We start from the raw sequence: 25,127 nt of genomic DNA on the forward strand, positions 1-25,127 counted from the left end.
ATTCACCGGAGAATTAAATTCAAAGGTGAAGAATATTAAAACAATAACTGATTTCTCTCATAAATAGCATGAACATGTACTGCAAGATTATTAACTCCTAGAAGTGTTTTATTGTCTTTCAAATTTAACTACAAACATGACATGTTATTGTCAATGATCTAAACAGGGATACTCATGTTTCTCTGCCTACCATTTGCAATTACATTCTCCAAAATAAAAGGGAAAGTTATATATATTTATTATGCCACAGCAAACATTTTATATTACATGGCTATGTCTATTTCAAAAATCACCAATTATTCAAAATATTTAAGCTTGTACTCTTTTGTTTTAACTTTTAGTTACAAAATTAGTATCTTTTTGCCTTTTGTTTAGGTTTATTTAATGGTATGCTAAGTATTTCGAATCACTTAAACTTTTGGTTGGGGGTTCGATCCATAGGTTGATGTGTATTTAAATTCATCATAAGTTATTTCTATAGAAAAAAAAAAATCAAAATATTTTCATATAAAAAATTATAAGTTTTGTTTTCGTAAGTTTTCTAGAGAGCATATAAAAATAAGTTAAAAATAGTTTATGGCCATGCTATAAATTGTTTTCTAAAGCTATCGCAAAAAGTCTCGTAAGTGTTTATATCAATAAATAAACTCAAATAACTCGATCTAAATAACTCTAAAAAGACTCTTACATTTTGAATTGCTAACTTTAAAACCGGATCTAATCTCTATTGACAGTACGAAAAGAAAGAAAATTGTCAGAATTCATGCATGCATGAAATGAATTTTCTATGCTACCAATGTTGGAATGTGGCTGTCTTCCTCACGTGCAAATGGTTTAATTAATCATAACCCATCCATTGAAAATTAAGCAACTTCTAAACATCTTCCTTTGAAAAAAAATTGTAGCTAGTAATTAGACACTAATTTTTATAAATGAATCCAATCGTATCACAACTCTACATATTTATATATAAACATCAGTAACATCTTGTTCCCTTGATTCTCTTAGTTGTATTTCTACATATTATAATGCCTACACATCTAACATAATTTCCCCTGTCTCTAAGACAACTTAGTATAAAAAATAAAAATAAAATATACTCCCTCCGATTACTATTATAAGCAAAAACCAACTTTTTAAATTTATTGGAAAATAATGTATCTGACATATATTATAGATCAGATACATTAATTATTCAATGAATTTAAAAAGTTGTTTTTTTGTTTATAATAGTGACAAAAATGAGTATACGTCCGAATCAAACATTAGGAAATTTCATCCAAAGATTCTAACCACACGATTGTAGGATCTCTATATATAATGAACTAGCTTACATAACCAAACTCAAAACAATCTTCCTCCAAAGCTTAAAAAGGCACACATCTTCTCAAAATTCCTTAACTCCAAAAAAATGGCTAAGCTTATTTTCTTGTGCTTTTTATTAGCAAATATTATACTATGTCATGCCATGGCTACAACTACAAACAAACCTCAAATTACTGTCCAATCTATTTCATCACCATCTTCAAATGCTCCTTCTCAAAGTCCCTTTAGTAGCCAAAGAACAAATGAAAAAGAATCCTCTATTGGAAGAAAATTTGGTAAGCACCAACATAATCATATTATTACCTCACCAAGTCCTAGCCCTTTAGAAGGAGGTATTCTTAGTCATCAAAAAACCTCCATTTTGGATTCTCAAGGTCATATTCATTTGGTGAACCATCATCATCATCATCATCCATTTGATAAGTCTATGGCCGGTGGAGGAGTTATTCTTGGAGGACTTGCCACAACATTTTTGGTGGCTGTTTATTGTTATATTAGAGCCACTTCAAAGCACAATAAGTTAGATACTACTACTTAGGGTTCTAAAGCCTTTTGCTTCTTCTTTTCTTTTACCTTATTTTCTTATAATATGTACAATATAGTCCAAATGATTATATATATGTATATGTATATGTATGTATATTAGGGTCCAAATGATTTTTGGTTCACTATGGATCTCACCTATTCATTGCCGTTGATATATTATAAAATATTAAGTGTGGCCCTATTTTATAATATATCAACGAATATTGAAAGTTGATGCATTGTGAATCAAACTTCAATTGCATCATACTCTATGTCACCTTACTTTCTTGTAATGTACAGAAACCTTGTGTAAAGAAATCTATCTTTGAGTTATAGACATTCAAACCAGTGTTAGAAAGCTCCCTCCAGAATAAGGGCTTGCGATTATGGATCTAAATCTTGTTTTTCTCTTTAAATTGAGCTTTCTATTTTTTTATAAGATGCAAGAAATTAATAACTTTTGAAATTTTATACTATTTTTTTCAATGGAAAATATAGCATATATTCAACCTAAAATTTGTCAATCAAGTTCTTAAGTTCCTCCACATTTACAATCATCCCTCATTTTAGCTTCTTTTTTTTTTATAATTAAACATCACACCCTTCAATAGAAGGAGCGTTGATTAAGAAAATTGATTAAGAAAACAATGTATATAAAAATATTACTCCACTTTTTAAAATCTGAATGTTGTAAAATGTATAATCCACTTTTTAAAAGTGTGTCGGTATGCTAGAACTTTCAAAAAAAATAATCCATTTAATTATTAATTTAAAGACAGAGTGTAATGATATATTAGAATTTTCGAGTGTACCGTAAAATTGTCTAGTAATAACAGTGAAAACTCGTGAAAAAACACTGGTCTACACAAAGGTTTTAGATAAAAAAAAAAAAATAGTTTTTATATATAGACACTCATAATTTCCCTTCACTCATTCAACATTTTATTTTCTCTCTACCTCTCTTTTCGTATCACATCACACACCTATCATATCACTCTCTATTTCTTTCCTTCAACCTCTTATATTGATGTATGAATGTACTCAAATCTTTTTTGAAAAACAAATCAAGTGACTATTATAACATGACCCCTCTCACGTGACCTGTGGAATAATATAGCTTAAGTTTGTATTTGGAAGTGAGAATTACCATATTCATGTGGTGCGATGATAGTTAAGCTACAATTTGTAGCTTTTGTGGTATTACTGTGAATGGTGGTGCTTTGGAATGTGAGGAACAATTGCAACCGCAGTTTCAAATAGTTTATAAAATCTTGCATATATCCATAAATTGTAAACTTGTTAAAATAAATCATGATAGTTTATAAAAATAGTTTAAAAACTAGTCTAAAATAACTCATACATAAAACTTATTCAATAAAACAATAAAACAGGATGGGGCCACCATCTACTGTTAATGATCAAAGCTTGATGTTTTCAAACACTATATATCATATTAAGAGATACATTTTTTTTTTAAAAAAAAAAAAAATTAGCTTACCAAGCGTGGTAAAATAAAACTAGCATCCGAGTTTAATTAATGTAATGATGACTATACACGCATCTTGCATGGTGATTCGTATTCAACTCGATTTTTTTTTTTATGAATCGTTATTGTACGCAACAATAAGGACTAATTCCTCAAGTCGGGTAGGATTGCAATGAGTGACAAAATTCTCCTTTGGGAGATTTATTATTGTTGCATTCTTATAGTATGATTCGAATCCAGGACTTATGGTTAAGCTGAAAGAGATTTGAACGCATGACCTCTGATTAAGCTAAAAGATATCTCTTAACATCGCATCTAATCTAAGTGCACTTGGTATTCAACTTAGTGCTTGTTTGATAATGCACAGAATTTAGCAATATGACGATGAGCATTCATGATTTTACAAACAACCATATGTATACACCTACAATTTTCATACATTTATTCGACATTTTATTTTCTTTCAATATCTCTCCAATCACATCGTTGACAAATCACGTCTATCATATATTCATATTACTTTCATTACTACTTCATCTCTCAAGATGTAGAATAGATATTTCATGCCCGTGAAATATATTTCTTTTTGCAAAAGTGTGTAACAAAACTTTGGTGCCACCCTAAAACACAATCTTCCGTGATTTTAAACATACATTCAGTTTAAACATTTTGAATGTCAGCCTCATTTTAAATGTATGATGATACAAATTTGAACTTGTGTGCTATTTGGCTAAATAGTTTGGAAAAACAACTTATTTACAAGTTACAACACAAATGCTTTATAATACTAGTTTGGAGTAAGCTGTATCTGCGACAAAGCATATAGTTAAAATGTTTTGTAGAAGTTATAAACTATTTTATCTTGGGGAACCTAAGAAAATAAGGGTCCGTTTGGTTCGAGAGTTTTGGAGTGAAGGGGAGGGGAGGGGAGGGGAGATTTTTAATTTGACGTGTTTGGTTCAATTTTTAGAAGGGGAGGGGAGGGGGAGATGAGCAAATTTTATTGCACTGTCAAAATTATCATTATATTAATTTAAAATCTCAATATTATCCTCGTAACAACATTTATTATTATTATGTTATATTATCCTTGAAACAACTTTTACTATTATTAGGGTATCTTGTAACAACTTTTATTCCATATTATTAACAATATTTTGTTGTAACAACATGTATTCTATATTATTAACAATTTTTCCTTGTAACAACTTTCATTACTCCTTGTAACAACCATATTACTAATCCATTATTCAATCGTCTACATCATGTTGTTATCGATTACATCGTTATTGTTTCGTTACTTTATTATCTTTATTTAATTAATTTTAAGGGTAAAACAGTAAAATAATTTTAAAATCCCTCCCCTCCCCTTGTGAACCAAACACACTTTTAATTAAAATATCTCCCCTCCCCTCCCCTCCGTTAAAATTCCTCCCCTCCCCTCCCCTCCCCTCCCCTCCCCTCCTAATTCTCGAACCAAACGGACCCCTAAGTTGAAAACAGCTTATGATCAATGTCACAAGCTGTTTTGATAAGTTCACCCAATCAAAATCACAAAACCTGTGCCCGTGGATTAGTTCAAATAAGCTAATCGATACAGGCGCAAGATGCTAGATACATTTAACTTTTCTCTTAAACCTATAGACCAGACAGTTTAAAATATTCTGGCAAAGTTTGCATTGCCAGGGTCTGTTAGACGATACCCCATGAAATTTTGATGTCAAATGATCCAAAGAGTGTGCAAACCAAGGATCATAGTTTAAAAACCATAACACCTTAAATAATTATAACACTCCAGATAATGGAGATGAAATCACAAAGACAAAATATCGTCAAATGACAACAACAACAAGCAGGTTCCAAAAAACAAAAATCTCATCTCAGGATAATCCCTTGATTGTCATTTCTAATAATTGCAATTTCTGCCCACTACAATGATCTCCATGCCATACGAATTGCAAATTCTGCACCAAAGAATTTGATATAGCATTAAGATATACAGCTTATGAGAAAGAATATAAAACCAACAAACCAATAACATCTGAAAATTACTTACAGATTTTGTTGAAAGCCACAATGTCACAACTCTGGACATACTCGTTGATGGGCTCAACAGTAAGATAATCCTCAACCATATTGTCGACGGAAACAAGATCATCCACAATAGTAAGCATAATTTGAAGTTTCTTGATACCGTACCCAACAGGGACAAGTTTGGCTGTGACAGTGATAAACTAATATCAGAATCACAGAGATAGCTAGTATAGATAAATAAAACAAACAAAGAAAATTAATAGTAAAATGACTACAACATCTCTGCAATACGAAGACTAAGGTATATATTTACGCATTTGAAAATAGTTACTCTTTTACAATTGAAAAACAGTAATTTTATGGTGCACAAGTGAGACGAGTGTTGTGGCGCGGATATGTAACGTAACACGACATGTGCCCTCCCTCTCTGTGTTTCTTTCTTCTCTTTGCTCACAAATCCAACAACAAATCCTCCAACAACCATGATAAACTCTTCTCCCTATTCACACACAGATCTCTCATATATTCCCAACCTCATGTCACAAATCAAACAACACCACAACCTATCGGAAAACAACCATTATGGAGAGACACACTCTCCTGATTTGGATCTATCCTTGTTTCTCCTTTATTTTCAACTCTGTTTTTATTCTTATTTGATTTTTAACTAAGTTGTGTTTTTTTTGTTGTTGAAACTAGATCCGAGTTTTTCAATGGAAATCAAAGAAATTTCTCCCTTTTGCTACAATTTTATATGGTCGTTTTGCTTGATTTTTTAAAAAATTGTGTTTTTTTATAAATTCCATTTAGTTGGCACAGATCTGTTTGTTTCTCCCTTTTACAACATTTTTACGTGGTCGTTTTGGTTGATCTTTTAAAAAAATTGTTTTTTTTTTATTATTTAGATAGACAAGATCTATTGATTTCTCTCTTCTACAACAATTTTACGCTGTCTTTTTTCTTGTTAAAAATTTGTTTTTTTTTTAAGTTCCAATTTTTTTATGGGGAATTTCCTCCTTTATTTATTATTTAGATTAGATCGCAAATTTATATGTAAATTAACATTTTTTTTAGGATGATACCAATTTTTTTGGGTTAGAATTTTACCTATTTTTTTTTGTAATAGCAAGTACATGGGCCGGGTCATAGTAGAATCCGGAGTGTTCAAGACCCGGCCCATTCTTTGTGACAGATCAAAAAAAAAAACCTAGTCATTTAAAATCAGCGGTACATCGATACAAATCAAAACCTCATACCCTATCTCATCTCTTTCGTCCATAACTGATCCAATTGAAACCCTAATCCTCTCTCTCATCTCTTTCGTCCGAAATGGTTAACTTCAAAAGGAGTTTGGGAAACTTGCACAATTTCAATAAGGAGCTTGCTTCTTCCTATAAGGCAGCCAGAAAAGAAATAGGATCTGCTCTCACAATTTACACCAATGCTAAGCGTTCTGTGAGACATGCAAAGGATGCTGGCATTGATGCATAAGGATTTGGGGATTTGCAACACCAGATGCAGTTGGCATGGAACGACCGTTGCATACCCAACTGCATCTGATGCTGCAAATCCCCAAATCCTTGTGCATCAATGCCAGCATCCTTTGCATGTCTCACAGCACGCTTAGCATTGGTGTAAATTGTGAGAGCAGATCCTATTTCTTTTTTGGTTGCCTTATAGGCAGAAGCAAGCTCCTTATTGAAATTGTGCAAGTTTCCCAGACTCCTTTTGAAGTTAGCGATTTCGGACGAAAGAGATGAGAGAGAGGATTAGGGTTTTGATTGGATCAGTTATGGACGAAAGAGATGAGAGAGAGTATGAGGTTTTGATTTGTATCGATGTACCGCTGATTTTAAATGACTAGGGTTTTTTTGATCTGTCTCAGAGAATGGGCCGGGTCTTGAACACTCTGGATTCTACTATGACCCGGCTCATGTACTTGCTATTACAAAAAAAAAGGATAAAAAAGGTAAAATTCTAACCCAAAAAAAAAAAAAGTTAATTTACAAATAAATTTGCGATCTAACTAAATCTAATCTAAATAATAAAAAAAGGAGGATGAGGTTGGGAATATATGAGAGATTTGTGTGTGAATAGGGAGAAGAGTTTATCATGGTTGTTGGAGGATTTGTGAGCAAAGAGAAGAAAGAAACACAAAGAGGGAGGTTACGTTAGTTGTCACTAATCAGATAAAGTTTGTTTTCACGATTTTGGATAAAAAATTAGACTATTGGATCAAGTGAGATATGATGGGACTTGAGATTGACCCAATAGGGGAAAACAAACTTGTGCATCATACACCAAAATCTTATTTGTGCACCAGACATGCCCTTGAAGAATAGTATACAACAACAAAACTGAAACTTGTCATTCAGAATCATATCATATATTATACAATCAGAATAGAAGCAATCAACAATTTGAAATGTGCAAATATAAATAGACGAAAAGATAAGAACGGTAAAGAGAAAAATAACATACATGCACCCCAGAACAACCCTTCCAACTGAACAGATCTCACTGCTTCTTCGAGCTTCTTCATGTCGGTTTCATCATCCCATGGCTTCACATCCAACAGTACAGATGATTTTCCACCTAGAATGGAATCAGCAGAAAACAAACACCATAAATTGATGTCCAACCAGATTTCAACAAATTATGAGTACATGATACGACAAAAACTTACTTTCTTTCTTTTTGCCGGATGCCTTCACGGCTGCTGCCCGTTCCTCAGCTGCCTTCTTCTCTTCCTCAGTCTCTTCACCAAACAAATCAACATCGTCGTCATCATCATCCTCAGCTGCCTTTGTGTCAGAAACTGGAGGAGTGGCAACAACATCTTCAGCCACAAGAGAAGATTCCACGGTGACACCAGATCCCTCACCAGAAACACCACTACAGACACAAAATTAAAATTTGAAAAAACTACACAAATAATGCTTGCCGAATACAATTCATTTGAATTATTAAATACCGCAAACAAAATCTTTATTATAATTTCTAATTAATTTACAATATTTATGTATAATTGACAAAGATCGGAATGGGAACTTACGAAATTCTCAACAAAGCATCAATGTGCTTGTACCACCTAGCAACATTCCCATATTCATATGATGGAACTGATGGCAAAGCTGAATAGACAGTAATGTCATCCTTTGAAGCTTGGTACCTAAACAAATCAAATAAAAACACAATTCATAAGAAACAAAATATCAAACAAATAAACAACCTATGAAGAACCAAAAAACATAACCTACCCAGTGATGTAACTGCGTGTGAGAAGGTACTCATCAAGCTTCTTCAAGCCAGATTCAGCCTTAAGGTTATAGAATGTGACTGCCATTTTTTTCTTCTAGTTCTACAAAACATTCATAACAATAACAAATGATTACAATTATCAACAACCCAACAACATTAATCACTACGAAATTCAGTTTTGTTAATTAAAGTCAATTAACAAAAACAAATAATGAAAAAACTCCAATAAAAAATACACTCAATTCAGGAAAATAAACTATAACAATGACTACAATAGCAACAACCCATTAACATGAATAACAAGAAATTCAATCTTTTCAATTGAAATCAATTGCTAAAAATAAATAATGAAAAACCCAACAAAATAAATCACCAAAAAATTCAATTTTTTACATTGAAATCAATTATTATAAACATAAACGCAAATTCAGGAAGGTAAATTACTGATTTATGTTCTAAATTGACTACTCGGTTTAGAGAATTTGGATTGAGGAAGAAGGTTTACCTGTGTTGAGAGAGGCGAGATTGAAGGCAAGAGCAACGAGATGTAACGACAGTGAGAGTGAATTGATGAGAAGGGTTTTGATTATATGGGTTGAGAAGTGAACCCTAACCCGGTTTTGAAACTGGGTTTTTGGTGGCCCAATTGGATCAGACATGTTAATTACTTGGCCCATGTTTTTCTTTATTCACAGAAAAAGACAACACTCGCTCGTCTGTTTTTCCGTTCTTTTTATTGCGCTAATTTTTTTATAATTACTAAAGGTGTTGTTTTTATGAAATTTTGATTTGTATTAAAAAATATATATAAATATTTGTTGCTTTCATGATTATTTATTTCAATGAACAACAAAACATAATATAAATTCTTTTTTTTTAATGACACCAACAATGATCTTTATTATAGAAAAAGTTGTTTAAGGGTGTAGTTGGGATAATGAAAAAGTAAGTATAAATATATTTATTTACTTTGTTACACTTTTTAAATGATAAAGGAAAAAAATCAGACACATATATATATATATATATATATATATATTCATATCGTGTTTGTTACATTTTTTTAATATCTAAATTTATTCATATTTATTTGTTACATGTGTTATTTAAATTCAAAATTGATGCCATTTTTCGGAAAGAAAAAAATCAGTCCAAAATAGCTGAAATGGGTTATTTTCTATATATATAGTATAGATAAACGGGTTTGATGATCCTTTCACTACTGAAACTTATTCGATCTTTAAGAAAGTTAGTTTATAGTTGACAACGATAACAGCTCATAACCATATCTTTTGGTTAGTGACCAATGTCTGATAGCTAATAAACTAATTGAAGTGTTTGATAAATTACGCTAAATTACACCAATGATCCTTTAAGTTTGACGTTTGTAACATATTAGTCCTTTAAGTTATTTTGGTTACACATAAGTCCTTTTAAGTTTGAGGTTTGTAACTGATTGATCTTTTAAGTTATTTTGGTCACACATAAGTTCTTTAAATTTGTAAACGTTTTCAATTTAGTCCTTATATTAACAAAACATTACAAAAACGATGATGTGGCATAACTTCGGCCTCTAAATATATAATGCAGTTGTTTTCCACTGCTTATGTCATACATATAACAAATAACATAAATAGTGAAAAAAATTGATTGGTGCCAATTCATTAGGTAACTCTACTCACCTTGCATTGATGGATAAATCTAAATTTTCCATAAAAATATTATTTTCTTTTCATCGGTGTTTTTGGTAAATAAGAAGGGCTGATTTTGATTATTACAAGCAAGATCAAACCAGAAATCATAGGACATGTTGCGCAAAGTTTTTTCAGAAAAAGAGTGAACGTTCATCATATTCATAAGTTGCTTCATGAACAAGACGAATTTGTATGGCGTCTTTCGACATAAAAAGGATAGAATAAAAGGAAACACATTAGATGCAAATAAAATACTAAAAAGTTTAAAAAGCAGATAATTAAAGAAAAGGTAAATTGCATTGCATTAAAATAAATGTGGTTCGACAAATCAGCTTACATACATCATGTATAAATCTTTTCACTCGCGCCGGTACTTCGAGTGTTTTAGAATTTCTATAAGTGATTTGCGACCTATTTTCCCTATGGAAAACTACTATTTATACATAGTAAAATAACTCGAAAAAGTCTAACTCCACGATCAACACTTCTTCCATTAAGGAACTGCTCGCTCCCACGTCTTTGTTGAGGAAACCACTCCTCTTTGGATTCAAAATCTTCCCACCTTAACAATAACTGCTTGACTTCGACGAACTTGCGTTCTTGTCTTACATCTTGTCGAACTTCAGGACCTTTAGTCCCTTTCACGTGCTAAGTCCAAATCTCGTCAAAATCCTCATGTTGAAGAGAAAAGACTTTGATTCCAGAAAAGATAAAAGTCAACCAATGTTGATTGCATTAAATAAGTCTGTCAAAATTGCAGGCAAACAATTTCATGCTCCTTTGCTTGATAAATTACGAAGGCAATTATAATATTTTTTCGCATCACATTTTTTCAATTAGTTTTCTATTACGTATTATTTTCTTTCCTTTTCTTTTTTGACAAGATAATATTTTCTTTTTTCTTTTTGGTGGTGTAGATAATATTTTCTTTCTTATTAATAGTTATTTGGAGTTTTATCTCATTTAAAAAAAAAAAACTTTCATAAAAAATCTCTCTGTGTTTCTTTTAAACAATCGTGCTCTATAGCCTCTTGAGATAATCCTACTTCAGCTTAGATTATTTCTTTACAGTAGGTAGGAGTCTAACTCATTTAATTTAATCAATCTCATATCCAACAATCTAGTTAAAGACCTCCAAAGCCAAAAAGATAGATTTGTTGAAACAAGCAATAACGTTCAAGAGCACATTGATGATGCCGAGAAGCAAACAAAATAAACTGTCGAATTAGTTCAAAAAATGGTTTATGCAAGCTAGCAATGACATAGACAACGTGGATGAGTTACTCCAAAAGGAAATGATACTAAGGTTATTATTGTCAATTTTTTTTGGTGAAATTGAAAGTTTATAATGTGCAAACTTCGAACCAAACTCATGATTCTTTTCACACTTTCCTCTGGATATTGTATATTATGACGAGTCAATTGTCTATTCCATTGAGTTATCGTTTTATTAGACAGTTAACATACCCTAAAAGTCTAAACCCTAAAATCTAGACGCCTTCCTATGAAACACTACCGATCATAATTAATCATTTTGTCATCGATTATTGTGGATCATATTAAGAAGGTATATATGTTTTGATCTTTTCTTTGTGTCAACCCTTCGATTTTTAGGAGAAGATGGATCCTATAAATCTCTGGTTCATCCTAAAGATGAATAAAGTATGTTCAAGAATTGTTTCTACTAGAAATCAAACTCAAATTCTCCCAAAATCTTGATCTATCTTTTAATCTGCAAATATTATGTTATTTTTATATTATTGGCTTAAAATTTCATCAAACTACCAACTTAAAAATTAACATAAAAAACAAACAAGAAATCTAAAAGTTAAATAATCATTAAAATAATTTTCTTTAAAGAAAAATCTTCCATGCAAGGGAGCTTAAATGAGATGTTACGAGCCTCTTCTACTTTAACTAAGGTTCCAAGTCGCTTCCAATCTTAGAGACGCAGCAATGTTAAAATTCTTAAAGAAAAATTTACTCTTCAATTGAATCACATAAAGCTCAAAAAATTAATCTTTCACATTTATATTTGAAGATAACCGATTTTTTATTTTTTATTTTTAAAAAGGGACCTCCACTTTCTAGACAAAAACAACTCAAAGTCATACCAATGGAGACGTAATGGAGTAGGAAACGTGTGGCAACATATCTGCCTCTCTTCCAGAAGCCCACACAAGACAAGACACAAACCATCATCTCAAGCTACCGCATATTCCAAATGGGAAAAAAACAAACCACCATGACCATATAATATTACTAACCACCTCATTTCTTCTAGAAAATACATTAATTAATTAATTAGAAATGTCACAAAACCAAACATGTCCCTTTCTCCCTTGTTAGTTTTTCTCATTTCAGGAAATTTATGTACAATTTCAACATTATATATCACTAGGGAACCTTGTAATTTTCCAACTATATATTACTCAATACTTCCTTCACTGCTATACCACTCGTGTTTCCGTAGCTTGCCACAAAATAACCTAGATATAATATGGTTTTCAATAGAGTTCATCCCATGCTAGTTGTGTTAATAGTTTTGATTATTTCAATTGGGGAGAAGCCTTTAGTTATAGAAGGAAGAGTTCTTTCCTTAATATCTCATCAAGGTTTGTAGCATTAATTTCTTTATTATACTAGATATTTCTTTCTTGTACCTTTTGATATTATACTATATAGTATATATATCGTTGTTGATTGTTGTATGTGATGCAGTTGCAGGGTACTCTAAGATGTTTGCGACGCTTGGGGTTGTTTGCAAGTGTTGTGATGATGGGATCGAAGGTGCCTGTAAAGAAACATGGACAGATTCTTGCTCTAACATACAGTGTTTGCCTTGGAAAACACACTAGTTATAGACAAATTGAATCTCATGTAGCAATTTTTATGACTAATTATAGACAAAGTTAATCTCTTGTAGCATTTTTTTTTTATGACTTATTTGAGATGTACATGAATTTTGAGAAATGGTATGAAACTTAATTAGATGACTGAAATTGCTTATTCTGTGAATTTTTATGGTAAATTTTGGGCGCACCTTGGTGAGAGAAGTCAAGAGTAGGGTACTTCCCTATTTAAGACTAAGAGCATGTTTAATGCATAGAGTAATGGTAGAATAAAGATCTCAATTAGAATATGATATAGGGAAATGTTAACCAGTACCAGTGCCCTGGGGGCACTGGTTAAGGGTCAAATATAGTAGTATTTTGCATTGAAAGTTGTGCGGTCATTGCATTAAAAGTATAAAAAGTGTCTTTTTTGATTTAAAGTTTCCACTTTTGGCTTCCTTAACCAGTGCCCGGGGGCACTGGTTAACATGACCCTATGATATAATACGATAGTGACTGCCAATTAGTTTGTTGTCAGATCAATGATTGGAGTGTCTATGATCATTTGGTGTGATTTACATCATATATGAAAACAAGAACACTAATTTATAGAAGTTTTTGTGTGTCGTAGATTACAGAAATTGTTGGTGTAATGTGGACCACGAAAAAAGTCTTGTACTGAATAGGTTCAAATTTTATACTCTGAATTCTTCTTCGCGCTATAAAGTTCGAATTTTAATTCCGGCTTGAACCTTTTCGAATTATATAATCCATTTTTTTTGGGATGTGTTTTGATTATATAATCTAAACTAGCTTAGAGTTTGTACGATTACTTGTCCAGCAAGAGTAACTTATTAGACACGTTGTTTGACTAGACAGACCAATCATCTCACATTTTTTTTACCTTCATTTATGAATCTTTACACTCTATGTACTCTTTCTTCACAAATTTTCTTTATAAATACTTATCTATCCTTCACAATTTTTCATTCCATCATCTCACATTCTCTCCTTCTCTTTTCTTCTACAATGCGCTTCCACAATTGGCCTTTCATACAAAGAGGTTATTGTGATATTTTAAGGATTGTATGAACCAAGGTTGTCAGACTCATGAGGGTCCGTAGACTCGATTCGTAGACTCGACTCATAAACTCGTACGAGTTTATGGAAAATTAAAAATGACATTAAAAAACCTATATATGACACATAAATGACAAATATATATATATATATATATATATATATATATATATATAATACCAATTAACATTAAAATTCAAACTACATAACCATCTTGTTAACAAAAAAATCTTTATAATAAAGTTAGTAAATTTGCAAAAGTAAGTAAATAAGGTCATAGTTCCTTCCCAATTGGCTACTACATAAAGAAAAAAACATAAAACATATACGATAATGTCTTCAAACATCTAAAGCTCCAATGAAATCTTGCATATCATCAAAATCACCACCACCATCGTCATCATCATGGTCACCATCATCTTCACAGCATCTCGACCATCATCGCCAGCATCATCATCATCATCATCATCATCAAATTCTGCCCCGAATGAAACACATTGAACAAGGCAAACAATTACATGAAAGGAAGCAAATGAACGTCGTTGATGAAAACAAAGAACAAGTAAGTGATTTACGAAATACAAACCTGAGAGAATATCGAAGGTGAAGTGTTCGCTGGCTTTGGAGGTGATATCAGACGTCATCGTTGAGAGAGAGTGGCTTTTCGTATCTAAAACGAGTGTGAGAGAAAGTAACCTTTTGTTTCCAAGGTTATAAGGTTCTAGGTTTATTCTATTCACATTTTTTATTTGATTTGGAATTTGGGTTGTATTTTGGGCTTTTTTCAACAAAAAAAATTGCTTTTTAAAAAAATTTCATGGACTCGGTAAACTCGTCCTAGACTCGCAAGTCTATACGAGTCTACCTGAGTTTACCAAGTCCACCACAAAAATGATTCTATGTGCGAGTTTACTCGTTTTTACCTTCTAGACTCGTAAACTCATATAGACTCATGAGTTTGACAACCATGGTATGAACGGTCAAAAGTGATGGTGTTACTCTGCAAACTTGAACTATTTGCCTGGCTGTAATATTGATATGACTGGGTGTAAGGTTGGTGATTAATGTCTCATTTGCCCTAGACAGGAAACAAGCCTTACCCTAACCTCCTCCCCCCTCTATATTCTTCTCCTTTCCCCTCCATCTCTCTAAATTTTCTTCCACCATAGGTTTCACATTAGGTGTTTAATAAATTACCATTAGGCCTTTAACAATGTTATGTAATAAGCTCCAATTTTATTGTAAATGTACTATGAGATTATAAAGTCTCTCTCTCTCTCTCTCTCTATGTGTGTGTGTGTGTACACACATATACACATACATACATACATACATACATACATACATACATACATACATACATACATACATACATATATATATATATATATATATATATATATATATATATATATATATATTAATAAAATGAGAATTTGTATCTTGTTTGTCTCTTTACTTTTATGTATATATTTACATTCAGACAAAATTACACTAGGGGTCTTTTATCTTATTTATTTGTAACACTTTGGTCCTATATCTCTCATAAAAGCACACATAAATCTTTTTTCTCATTTTTTATTAAAAAAATACATAATTTTATTTTTAAAAATATATTTTTATTAAAAATAAAAAAAAAATCCAGAATCTTCATCATTTTCCTTTGAATCTTGATCATTTTCCTTGAATCATAAAAATTTCTACACAAATATATCTCTATATATCATGAATTTATGTTATGATCACCTCAAATCTTCTTTTAAACCTAAAAAAAGCAAAACCCTAAATCCTCAATAATTAAATTAATAACAACAACAAATAATTCCATAAATCTTCTTAATGTTCAAATCGATTGTGCTGATTCAAGACTTCATGGATGGGATGTTCATGTTCTAGGATGGACATCAGAGAGATGAAAGAAATGTATTGCAGGCTTTCTAATGCAATTTCAGTTGCTAATGAAGAGAGAGCTGCTGCTGCTAGTGCGGCTGAAGCCTCTTCCTCCAATAAAGGAAGCCCTATATCTTAATGTTAAATAATGTAAACTTTTTAACTATTGATAATTTGGGGTTTTGACTTTTGTGTTTAGAAGTTGAGGTGGACATAACATAAATTCATGATATTTGGAGATATATTTGTGTAGAAATTTTTATGATTCAAGGAAAATGATGAAGATTTAAAGGAAAACGAAGATTCTGGATTTTTTTTATTTTTAACTAGCGGAAAGACGGGCACTATCGTGCCCGTCTGTCCGCTCTTTATACTGCGCTAACGCATGTGATTATTTTATTATGTTTGTTTGTATAATTTTGATTTAAATTTTTAAACTTTTAAATATTAATGAAAATTATTGATATATTGATTTATAAACAAAATATTGTCAAGACATATAACAATTATTTATGAACTCAACATATTTTAGTTTGTCTGCATATAAAATAAAGATAAAACAATGATCTTTTATTGTTTATTCTAATAGTAATTAGTAACATCATAACATAAATGTATAAATTACATGTTATGTAAAAGAAACATTGATATGATTGCGATAAAAGAATATCTTTAAAAACTACATTTTTTTCGTAAAGTCTCCATCTTCTCCTTCTATTTTCCCTTCTTTAATGATAACTTTTGTTGAATTTTGAGAAACTCCTCTTGATAAAGCTACATATAATTGACCATGGCTGAAAACATGTCGTGGAAGATAGATTCCGACATTGGGAATGGTCTGCTATTGTGACTTATTTATGGTGATAGCAAAACTTAGTATAGCGGGAAACTGTTTTCTACTAAGCACAAAGGGAAGTTATGAACTCACATTTGTTTTTAATTTAATTATGGGCAAGAATGCTTTTTTTTTTCCAACATTGCTTCCTGTTAGGATTTTCGCATCCAACATATTCTTAAATAAACCACGACAGAACAATTGTGTCCCATTACACAACCCATATCTAGGGTCTATGTTTCGTAACAACATCAAAGGTGCACCTTCTTTTTTACCTTTAAAATATGTGGTTGTATACTTTCTTGAGGAATTGAGTTTAAGAATACATGTTGATATAAGTTATGAGTATGCCCTTCAACCTCGTCAAATGACAACAAAGTATGTTCTTCTCCTGGAAACTGATTGATAATTAAATTCCAATCTTTAACATTATTTTTTGCTCAAGTTTGTTACTAATATTTTTTTAGAGGATTCAAAGTTCAATCTTTAACATTATATTTTGCTCATGTTTATTACTAATTTTTTTTTCAGAGGATTTAAAGTCCAATCTTTAACATTATTTTTTGCTCACGTTTGTTACTAATATATTTTTTAGAGGATTTAAAGTCAAATCTTTAAAATTATTTCTTGCTCATGTTTTTGTCACTAATCTTTTTTTTAGAAGATTTATAGTCTAATCTTTAACAATATTTTTTGCTCACGTTTGTTACTAATATTTTCTTAGAGGCTTTAAAGTCCAATCTTTAACAATATTTTTTGCTCACGTTTGTTACTAATCTTTTTTTTTTAGAGGATTTAAAGTCCAATATTTAACATTATTTTTAGCTCACGTTTGTTACTAAGATTTTTTTTAGAGGATTTAAAGTCCAATATTTAACATTATTTTTAGCTCACGTTTGTTACTAAGATTTTTTTTAGTGGATTTAAAGTCCAATCTTTACCATTATTTTTTGCTCACGTTTGTTACAATATTTTTTTAGAGGCTTTAAAGTCCAATCTTTAACAATATTTTTTGCGCACGTTTGTTACTAATCTTTTTTTAGAGTATTTAAAGTCCAATCTTTAACATTATTTTTGGTCAACGTTTGTTACTAATATTTTTTAGAAGATTTAAAGTCCAATCTTTAACGTTATTTTTTGCTCACGTTTGTTACTAATCTTTTTTTTAGAGGATTTATAGTCTAATCTTTAACAGTATTTTTTGCTCACTTTTGTTACTAATATTTTTTGAGAGGCTTTAAAGTCCAATCTTTAACAATATTTGTTGCTCATGTTTGTTACTAATATCTTTTTAGAGGATTTAAAGTCCAACCTTTAACATTATTTTTAGCTCATGTTTGTTACTAATATTTTTTTTAGTGGATTTAAAGTCCAATCTTTACCGTTATTTTTTGTTTACGTTTGTTACAGTTGAACAACGGTTAAGGAAGAATAACTTATATTAATAAAATAATATGAAAATACTGTTTTTTGTGGAAGAGATATGAAAATACTTGGCAATCTTTGTCGGTTGTATTGAGGGGAACAACACAGATGTACAACATAAAAGCGGCTGGTAAAAAAGTAACATGAGTTTTTGTTTTGTGCTGGTTTTTTGTGAGTTTGATATTTGGTTAACGGAGGTAAAAGAGGGTTAATGGGGACGATTAGTGACATGGATTACTAATCCACGTGTTATTTTATAATTGGCTATTTGTATTTAAAAGGATTAGTAATCCACGTGTTATTTTATAATTGGCTATTTGTATTTAAAATTAAGGGTATTTTTGGAAAGAAAAGTCCAACCCAAAAGTGTGTTGAAAGGGGTAGTTTTCTTTATATATAGTATAGATAAAAATATATTTTTAAAAATAAAATTATGTATTTTTTAATAAAAAATGAGAAAAATGATTTATATGTGCTTTTATGAGAGATAAAAGACATAAACAGAAAAAAAAAATAAAGATAAAAGACCAAAGTGTTACAAATAAATAAGATAAAACATCACTAGTGTAATTTTGTCTTGCATTTATTTTATTTTCAACTATTCAATCTTAATAATACTATATGCCAATATTGTTCTGAAATTTGGGTAATTCGAGTTTTCGGATCATAAAATCCGAAAGTGCCTTAAATGTGGTTCGGATTACATAATCTAAACAAAGGGTGATTTCAAAAAAAAAATAGGACGCGCGAGAAAACCACAAGGGTGGAAAAAGTAATAGCCAAAATATTTTGCTAATTAGTCATTAATACATATAATGGGCTTTCTTTAAAAAAAAAATATTGGGCTCTAATCTCTCCTCCATTCAAACCCGGTTGGATTCTTCCAGGGCTAATATTTTTTCCACGCTATAAGTTTCTCACACGCCCTATTTGGATTTTAAAATTTAAAATATTTTAACGTGTGTTTAAGGATTTTATAGGGTGTTTATGCCGTTCAGATTCTATAATCAAATATGCGTGGGGGGAAATCAACAGGATGGAAAAAGAATGAATCTTCTACTAAAGCTATTTCAGCCATTTTATGGTCTGCCCCATTACCTCCCCTTCTAACAAAACTACATTAACATCTATTAAAGCTCTAGCTAAGAACCCTAATCCTTTCCCTAACATTTTCAATATAGTTTATGGGACAGTTAACTAAATTAACATTTTCTAACCAATGTTTTACAATCATTTTCGAACACAAAGTTTGAAACAACGATCTAACATTTATTTCGTAGTTTTGAGTAAAACGGAGGCTTCAGCCGTTTGGGGACAAGCAAAACCTTCCATCTTCCAAGTGGCCACAATAAGCACTTGACCTTGAAAATATTTAATAACAGCGCCTAATTCTCTGGAACCTTCATCTTGCAAGTTAGCATCACATTTCGCTTTGATCCGTTCTTGATATGGTTTCCTCCATATACTATTATTCAATTTTGACCTTTACTCTTGTTTACATACGTTTTTGTGACTTGCAAATCCACTTTCTAAGCTTTGTGGAACTCCAAAATGCTTTGCATGGCTTTGTTAATGGTATCTTCTTCAAGTATGTCCATTCCATTTTAAATACACTGATCACGCGCAAACCAAATCTGATAGAGTATCACTGCAATGTGAATAGCAATGTCTTACTTCGAGTCACAAATGGTATAAAATAGCCAATCCTCAAAATCTGATTAAGGGTCACTCATAGCGAATCGCTAACTGGGATCCAAACCAAATTCTTAAAACATCAGTTAGTCCTTGAAAGTATGATTCATGATTTCAACCTCACCTTTGCATCTACGGTGCAAAGGGTCCAGAATTATGCCTTTCCTCATAAGTTCTCATCTGGTGTAGACAACACTTTGTTCAAAGTACGCCAAATAAGTGTTTTGTGTTTTGGGATGGCATCCGTGTTCCAAATCTTCTTCTAGTCCTTCTTGGTCATCTCACTATAAGATTTGCTAGGTTGGGCCTTCTAGGTTCAGTTTGAAACATATATTATATGACAAACTTTGAAAAAATGTTTTGTCAAACAAATTTTAGTTTTAAAATAACTTAAGTTAAAATTTAATTTGATATCACCAAAAAACTTCTACTTTATTTCTAAAAATTTTACTTTTAATATTAATTATCTTTAAAATTTCTTTGAGACAAGAAAAAAGGCTAGGCCAAACAAACTTTTGTTAACAAATGAACTAGTGAACCGGTTACCTCTTCAAATTAACACCCCCTTTCTTATTTTACCTCGCTTTTCTGTCTTATTTCCTTCTTTTTCAGTTTTTTTTTCTACCTTTGTTAACAAATTAACATCTTCCTTAAAAAAAAAACAAATTAACATCTTATCATCCATCTTTTTCAATTATTCTATCGATCCTTTTTGTTTGTTAATTAGAATTGAAAATACAGACACAGTCAAATAATATACACACTTTTTTTTTTATATACACACTTTAAAATCTTTGATATTTAAATAAAACTATATATGCTTATGAAGAATTTTAAAAGAATCTACATATATAGATTAAAAAAACCCGTGTTAGTGTAATTTTGTTTTTTTTTTTTAAATGCTTGTATAATAAAATTTATATATTTCAGGTGTACAAATATATATTGTCTACCCCTAAAACAAAAATTGTCTTCTACGTAATATAATTATTTCTTTCTAATTTTCTTTTTACTACAAAAATTCTTTCTAAATTACGTGGGTTGAAAAATGCGTTATATGTGTGAACAGAATCTTCAGGTTAATTACGTCTTCTTTTCTTCATTCTTTTGTTCATTCAAACGTGCTTAGTTTTAGATATATTTGGCATGAGAATCTCTAGTTTTGTCTTCTCAAGTGTTGATTAATGAACTATAGCTTTTCTTGCCACGAAGTTAAAAGTTAGAAAGCTTGTTAAACTTCATTTTAATTATAGAAATTAATATTAGGCACGTGGATTAAAGAATTACGTGAGAACATAAACTATAAGAACGAAGTTATTACTACTTGAACTTCACGTTTCCAAACTAATAGTCGAATTGCTTGTTTACCAAACTCCCATTATATTTCCTCGTGTTATTAATGCATCCGACTCATGCCATATATACTTCGATTCTTTCTTAACGTACTTTTGCTCTAAAGAAGAAAAGCATGAAAAATGTTATTTTTTTGGTACCACTCATATTATAGGTATATCAACTGCGGTTTAGCAGGTCTGGAGGAATCCTATTGAACATATGGTAAATTCTCCTTTCTCAAATAGATTTTCTTTATAAACAAAAGTTAGCATTCTATTTGCTAATAATCACTTGCTTAAATTAGTGTTGAGTCATTTACCACTCAAAGTATAATATATCATTTAAGATTAATTTCCTCCGATGTCAATTCCAGTGGACCAGTCAATATAAATTAGTTTTGCTCTATCTTTAAATGACTCCTGTAAGTGGATAGTGGGACTGAACCTCATATTAATCGGTCTTTAATCTAGAAAAAATTAATTAATTCATCTAATAAATAATTTAAGATTAATTAAATATATATATTTTTTATGTAAAATTATATGTGTCCGTTTGGAGATTTTGTATGCATTACAGAAAGCCTATAGGAAAGATCAGTTCACACTTCCGTTCATTGATCGGTTGTTGGTCATGTTACTAAACAATTTTATAGAAAGAGATTTTTAGGACAAGTTTTTTTTTTTTTTTTTTTTAAGGTCATAAGAATAAAGGTTCAATTGTGTGCATAAGTATTATTGGGAATTTTCAACAAAGCAAGGGACAAGGGACAATAATCCCAAGTTCCAAATTAGAGTCTTAGGGGATGTATTGGATTAGAGAAATGCTAGGAACACTCTCTTTCTAACACTCTCTCTAACATTCACTCTCCTATTGGATGAAACACATGTGGGTATCACACTTTGGAAATGGATCCCACATAAAGTGGTGAGACCCACATGTGTTTCAGCCAATAGAAGAGTGAGTGTTAGAGAGAGTGTTAGAAAGAGAGTGTTCCTAGCATTTCTCATTGGATTATGATTTTAAAAGACAATTTTTGTATAAAAAAGTCTTATGGATTTTAAAAGATTTTGAAAGATTTTAATGACTTTTAAGATTTTAAAAGACTATTAAAGGATTTACATCATAAGATTTTATAAGATTTGAAATGACTTTATGGATTTATAAGATTTCAAAGGATTCTTTATATTTTAAACAATCATTAAAAAAACCATTTAAAAACACACACTCTAGTACAATATCCTCAACACACTCTTATTAGTTAAAATGCAAATTATTTCCAAAAAAAATCAATTCTACCAGTAAATTATGTCAGTAACTCAACGAAAAATCATCTGGTGTTAATTACCAAGCAACTTAATGAAAAATCAATCATTTATATGTTTGGTATTTTTATTTTTTTTAGACGATGTTTGATAGCACATAGAGCATTGCAAATGAGTGTCTGCTATAACTCAAATGGATATGGTGTTTATTAGTTTTTTTCTCTCTAAAGAAATACAATTTTTGATTGCAAGATTTTTCACAGCACGACGAAACTTGATGATACTGTTTTTCACATGCACGAGACAATATTATCAAAAGTGTCAGGAAGTTAGTGTTTGGGAGTTTTGCTATCACATTTTGTGTTTTTTGCAACAAGAGAAATATGTGTGGTATAGCAAAATGTGAAAATGGAAGAGATGTAGATATATAAGAAACATACTTGATACATAGACATGAGAGAAAGGGGAAGGAGACAAGGGAGATGCAAAAATATAAAAGAAATAAAAAATGAGAATCCGTGGAAATCTCATGATGTTGGGAAAGACTTTTTAAAGCTAAAAAATCATTGAAAAGTCCATAAAGTCCATTGAAATCTCATTTTTTTTAACAATCCATCGAAATCATAATGTTTTGGAATACCACAAGACTCTTCAAGAGTTGTAAAAAGTCCTGATTGAATATCACATGATTTCATGATTTTGTTTTAAAAGTTTATAAAATCTTAATCCAATACCACTAGACTTTTTTAATTTAAACAAAAGTCTTGATTGAATACTACTCCCTCCGGTCCTTTATACAAGAAACAAAAGACATAAAACATCAAGACCAAGGAAATACATTGAAAATAATCATCTTTATTTAATACACTTCTACATTTAAAAAAAAATCCAAAAATACCCCTAAATTAATTACTCTTTATTCCACCAACTTACTTACTTTTAATATTCTCTCTCGTAATAAATAAGGGCACAAATGAAATTTAGCTTCAAACATACTTGAAACTTGGTCAATTTTCTTATAAAGAGGACAAAAAAAATTCTCACTTTTGTTTCTAATAAAAAGGACCGGAGGGAGTATATACTAACATATTCCCTCCAGAGTACATGACTTTTCCATCATAAAAAAGTCTATTAAAATCCTTCTAAATCCCAATTGAATACACCCCCTTAAGCTCTTTATTGTTATCTCTCTTAAGAATTATGGGCATTTTACTCAAGAGATATTCTTACGTGAACTCTTACCCAACACATCATTCTTACACCCAATCAATTAAAATCAAACACCTCATTAAAATAATAAGGGTCATGTTAACTTGTGCCCTTATGGCACATGTTAAACATTAATTTCATTCCATTAATAGTAAGAATTTAATGAAAACAATTAATATTAAACAACGTGAGCAATAAATTAAAACAATTTTCAATAGATAATTTCTACTAGTGAAATTCTTAACATGTGCCTTAAGGGCATAAGTTAACATTTCCCAAATAATAAAAAGAATTAGGGAAATGTTAACTTGTGCCCTCAAGACACAAGTTTAGAAAACAAATGTAGAAACTTAATTTTGAAAATCGTGCATTCAATGTCTTGAAAGTATAAAAACTTATTTTTCAATACAAAACATATGTGTTAATTCTTCTTTTAGATCCTTAACTTGTGCCCTAAGGGCACAAGTTAACATCACCCAAAGAATTAATATCAGAATTTTTCTCATTATTTTTAATATTTCTCTCTCCTTTTTCCACTTTCTTTAACCGACAAGAACCACCCACCACCATTTATGTTTCTATTTCCTTAATTTTTTTTTGAAAGAAACTTGCTTATAGCATTTCATTGATAATCAAGGATTCAATACAGTTGGGTATAACAAAATAAGTGACGGGACTAGCGAGTAACGTGGCTTCTCGTGCAAGAGAATGAGCAACACCGTTAGCTTGTCGCCTAGTAAACTCCACCCTAGAGTTAACAAAAGTAGAACTAAAGAATGAACGACAAGAAGAAATAATAGTACCAAATTCAGATATGTCGTTCCTAGAAGAGAGAAAAGCATCGGTCGTCAATTTAGAATCCAATACAAAGTCAACACCGTCCATCTGCATATCGCCCACCCAATGCAAGGCCTCATGCAGTCCCATAGCTTCACCCACATCTACAGACACAAGGCAAGGGAAGCTAACAGCCCTAGCCAACACAAAAGTACCATCAGAATCACGAATACAGACACCAATACATGTGCAGTTGGAAAGCGAAGAGAAAGCGGCATCGATGTTACACTTGTATCGACCCGGAAGAGGGGGCTGCCATATGGTGTCCAGATGTTGGCGCGAGGAGGATGCACCCCCATCTGTAGGCAACGACATCTGCTGCTGAGCAGAAGACGAGAGAGTGGTAGGAAAGTTGGCCAACTGCCAATCGACAATCATATGATTAGCACGCTCCACCACCAT

The 25,127-nt window shown here is 31.1% G+C and overlaps 4 protein-coding genes across 5 annotated transcripts; 2 read left to right on the forward strand and 2 right to left on the reverse strand.

Moving 5' to 3' along the window:
• Positions 1 to 1,366: 1,366 nt before the first annotated feature.
• On the forward strand, positions 1,367 to 2,248 carry LOC146926709 (uncharacterized). The gene has a single exon (XM_085708103.1). It carries the CDS (start codon positions 1,412 to 1,414, stop codon positions 1,862 to 1,864), a length of 453 nt encoding a protein of 150 aa, XP_085564229.1. The 5' UTR covers positions 1,367 to 1,411; the 3' UTR covers positions 1,865 to 2,248.
• Positions 2,249 to 5,092: 2,844 nt separating this feature from the next.
• On the reverse strand, positions 5,093 to 9,190 carry LOC146926710 (elongation factor 1-delta 2-like). Its single transcript, XM_085700215.1, has 7 exons — positions 9,138 to 9,190; positions 8,632 to 8,732; positions 8,427 to 8,543; positions 8,058 to 8,266; positions 7,853 to 7,966; positions 5,394 to 5,555; positions 5,093 to 5,301 (listed from the first exon to the last, which is right to left on the reverse strand). Coding segments are annotated over exons 2-7 (690 nt in total). The 5' UTR covers positions 8,718 to 8,732; positions 9,138 to 9,190; the 3' UTR covers positions 5,093 to 5,299.
• A 3,496-nt stretch (positions 9,191 to 12,686) lies between these two features.
• Positions 12,687 to 13,335, forward strand: LOC146926711 (uncharacterized). 2 transcript variants are annotated; one of them, XM_085700216.1, is made up of 2 exons: positions 12,687 to 12,941; positions 13,054 to 13,322. In XM_085700216.1, exons 1-2 carry the CDS (start codon positions 12,827 to 12,829, stop codon positions 13,182 to 13,184), a joined length of 246 nt encoding a protein of 81 aa, XP_085556342.1. In that variant the 5' UTR covers positions 12,687 to 12,826; the 3' UTR covers positions 13,185 to 13,322. The 2 variants fall into 2 exon arrangements, 1 of the variants encoding a protein (XP_085556342.1); XR_015005474.1 differs by having other exon boundaries at positions 12,736 to 12,941; positions 13,048 to 13,335.
• Positions 13,336 to 24,500: 11,165 nt separating this feature from the next.
• Positions 24,501 to 25,127, reverse strand: LOC146926712 (uncharacterized). The gene has a single exon (XM_085706952.1). It carries the CDS (start codon positions 25,125 to 25,127, stop codon positions 24,501 to 24,503), a length of 627 nt encoding a protein of 208 aa, XP_085563078.1.

This window comes from Medicago sativa, chromosome 4, assembly GCF_051527215.1.
Source record: "Medicago sativa cultivar Bolivia chromosome 4, Bolivia_mono, whole genome shotgun sequence".
NCBI lineage: Eukaryota > Viridiplantae > Streptophyta > Magnoliopsida > Fabales > Fabaceae > Medicago > Medicago sativa.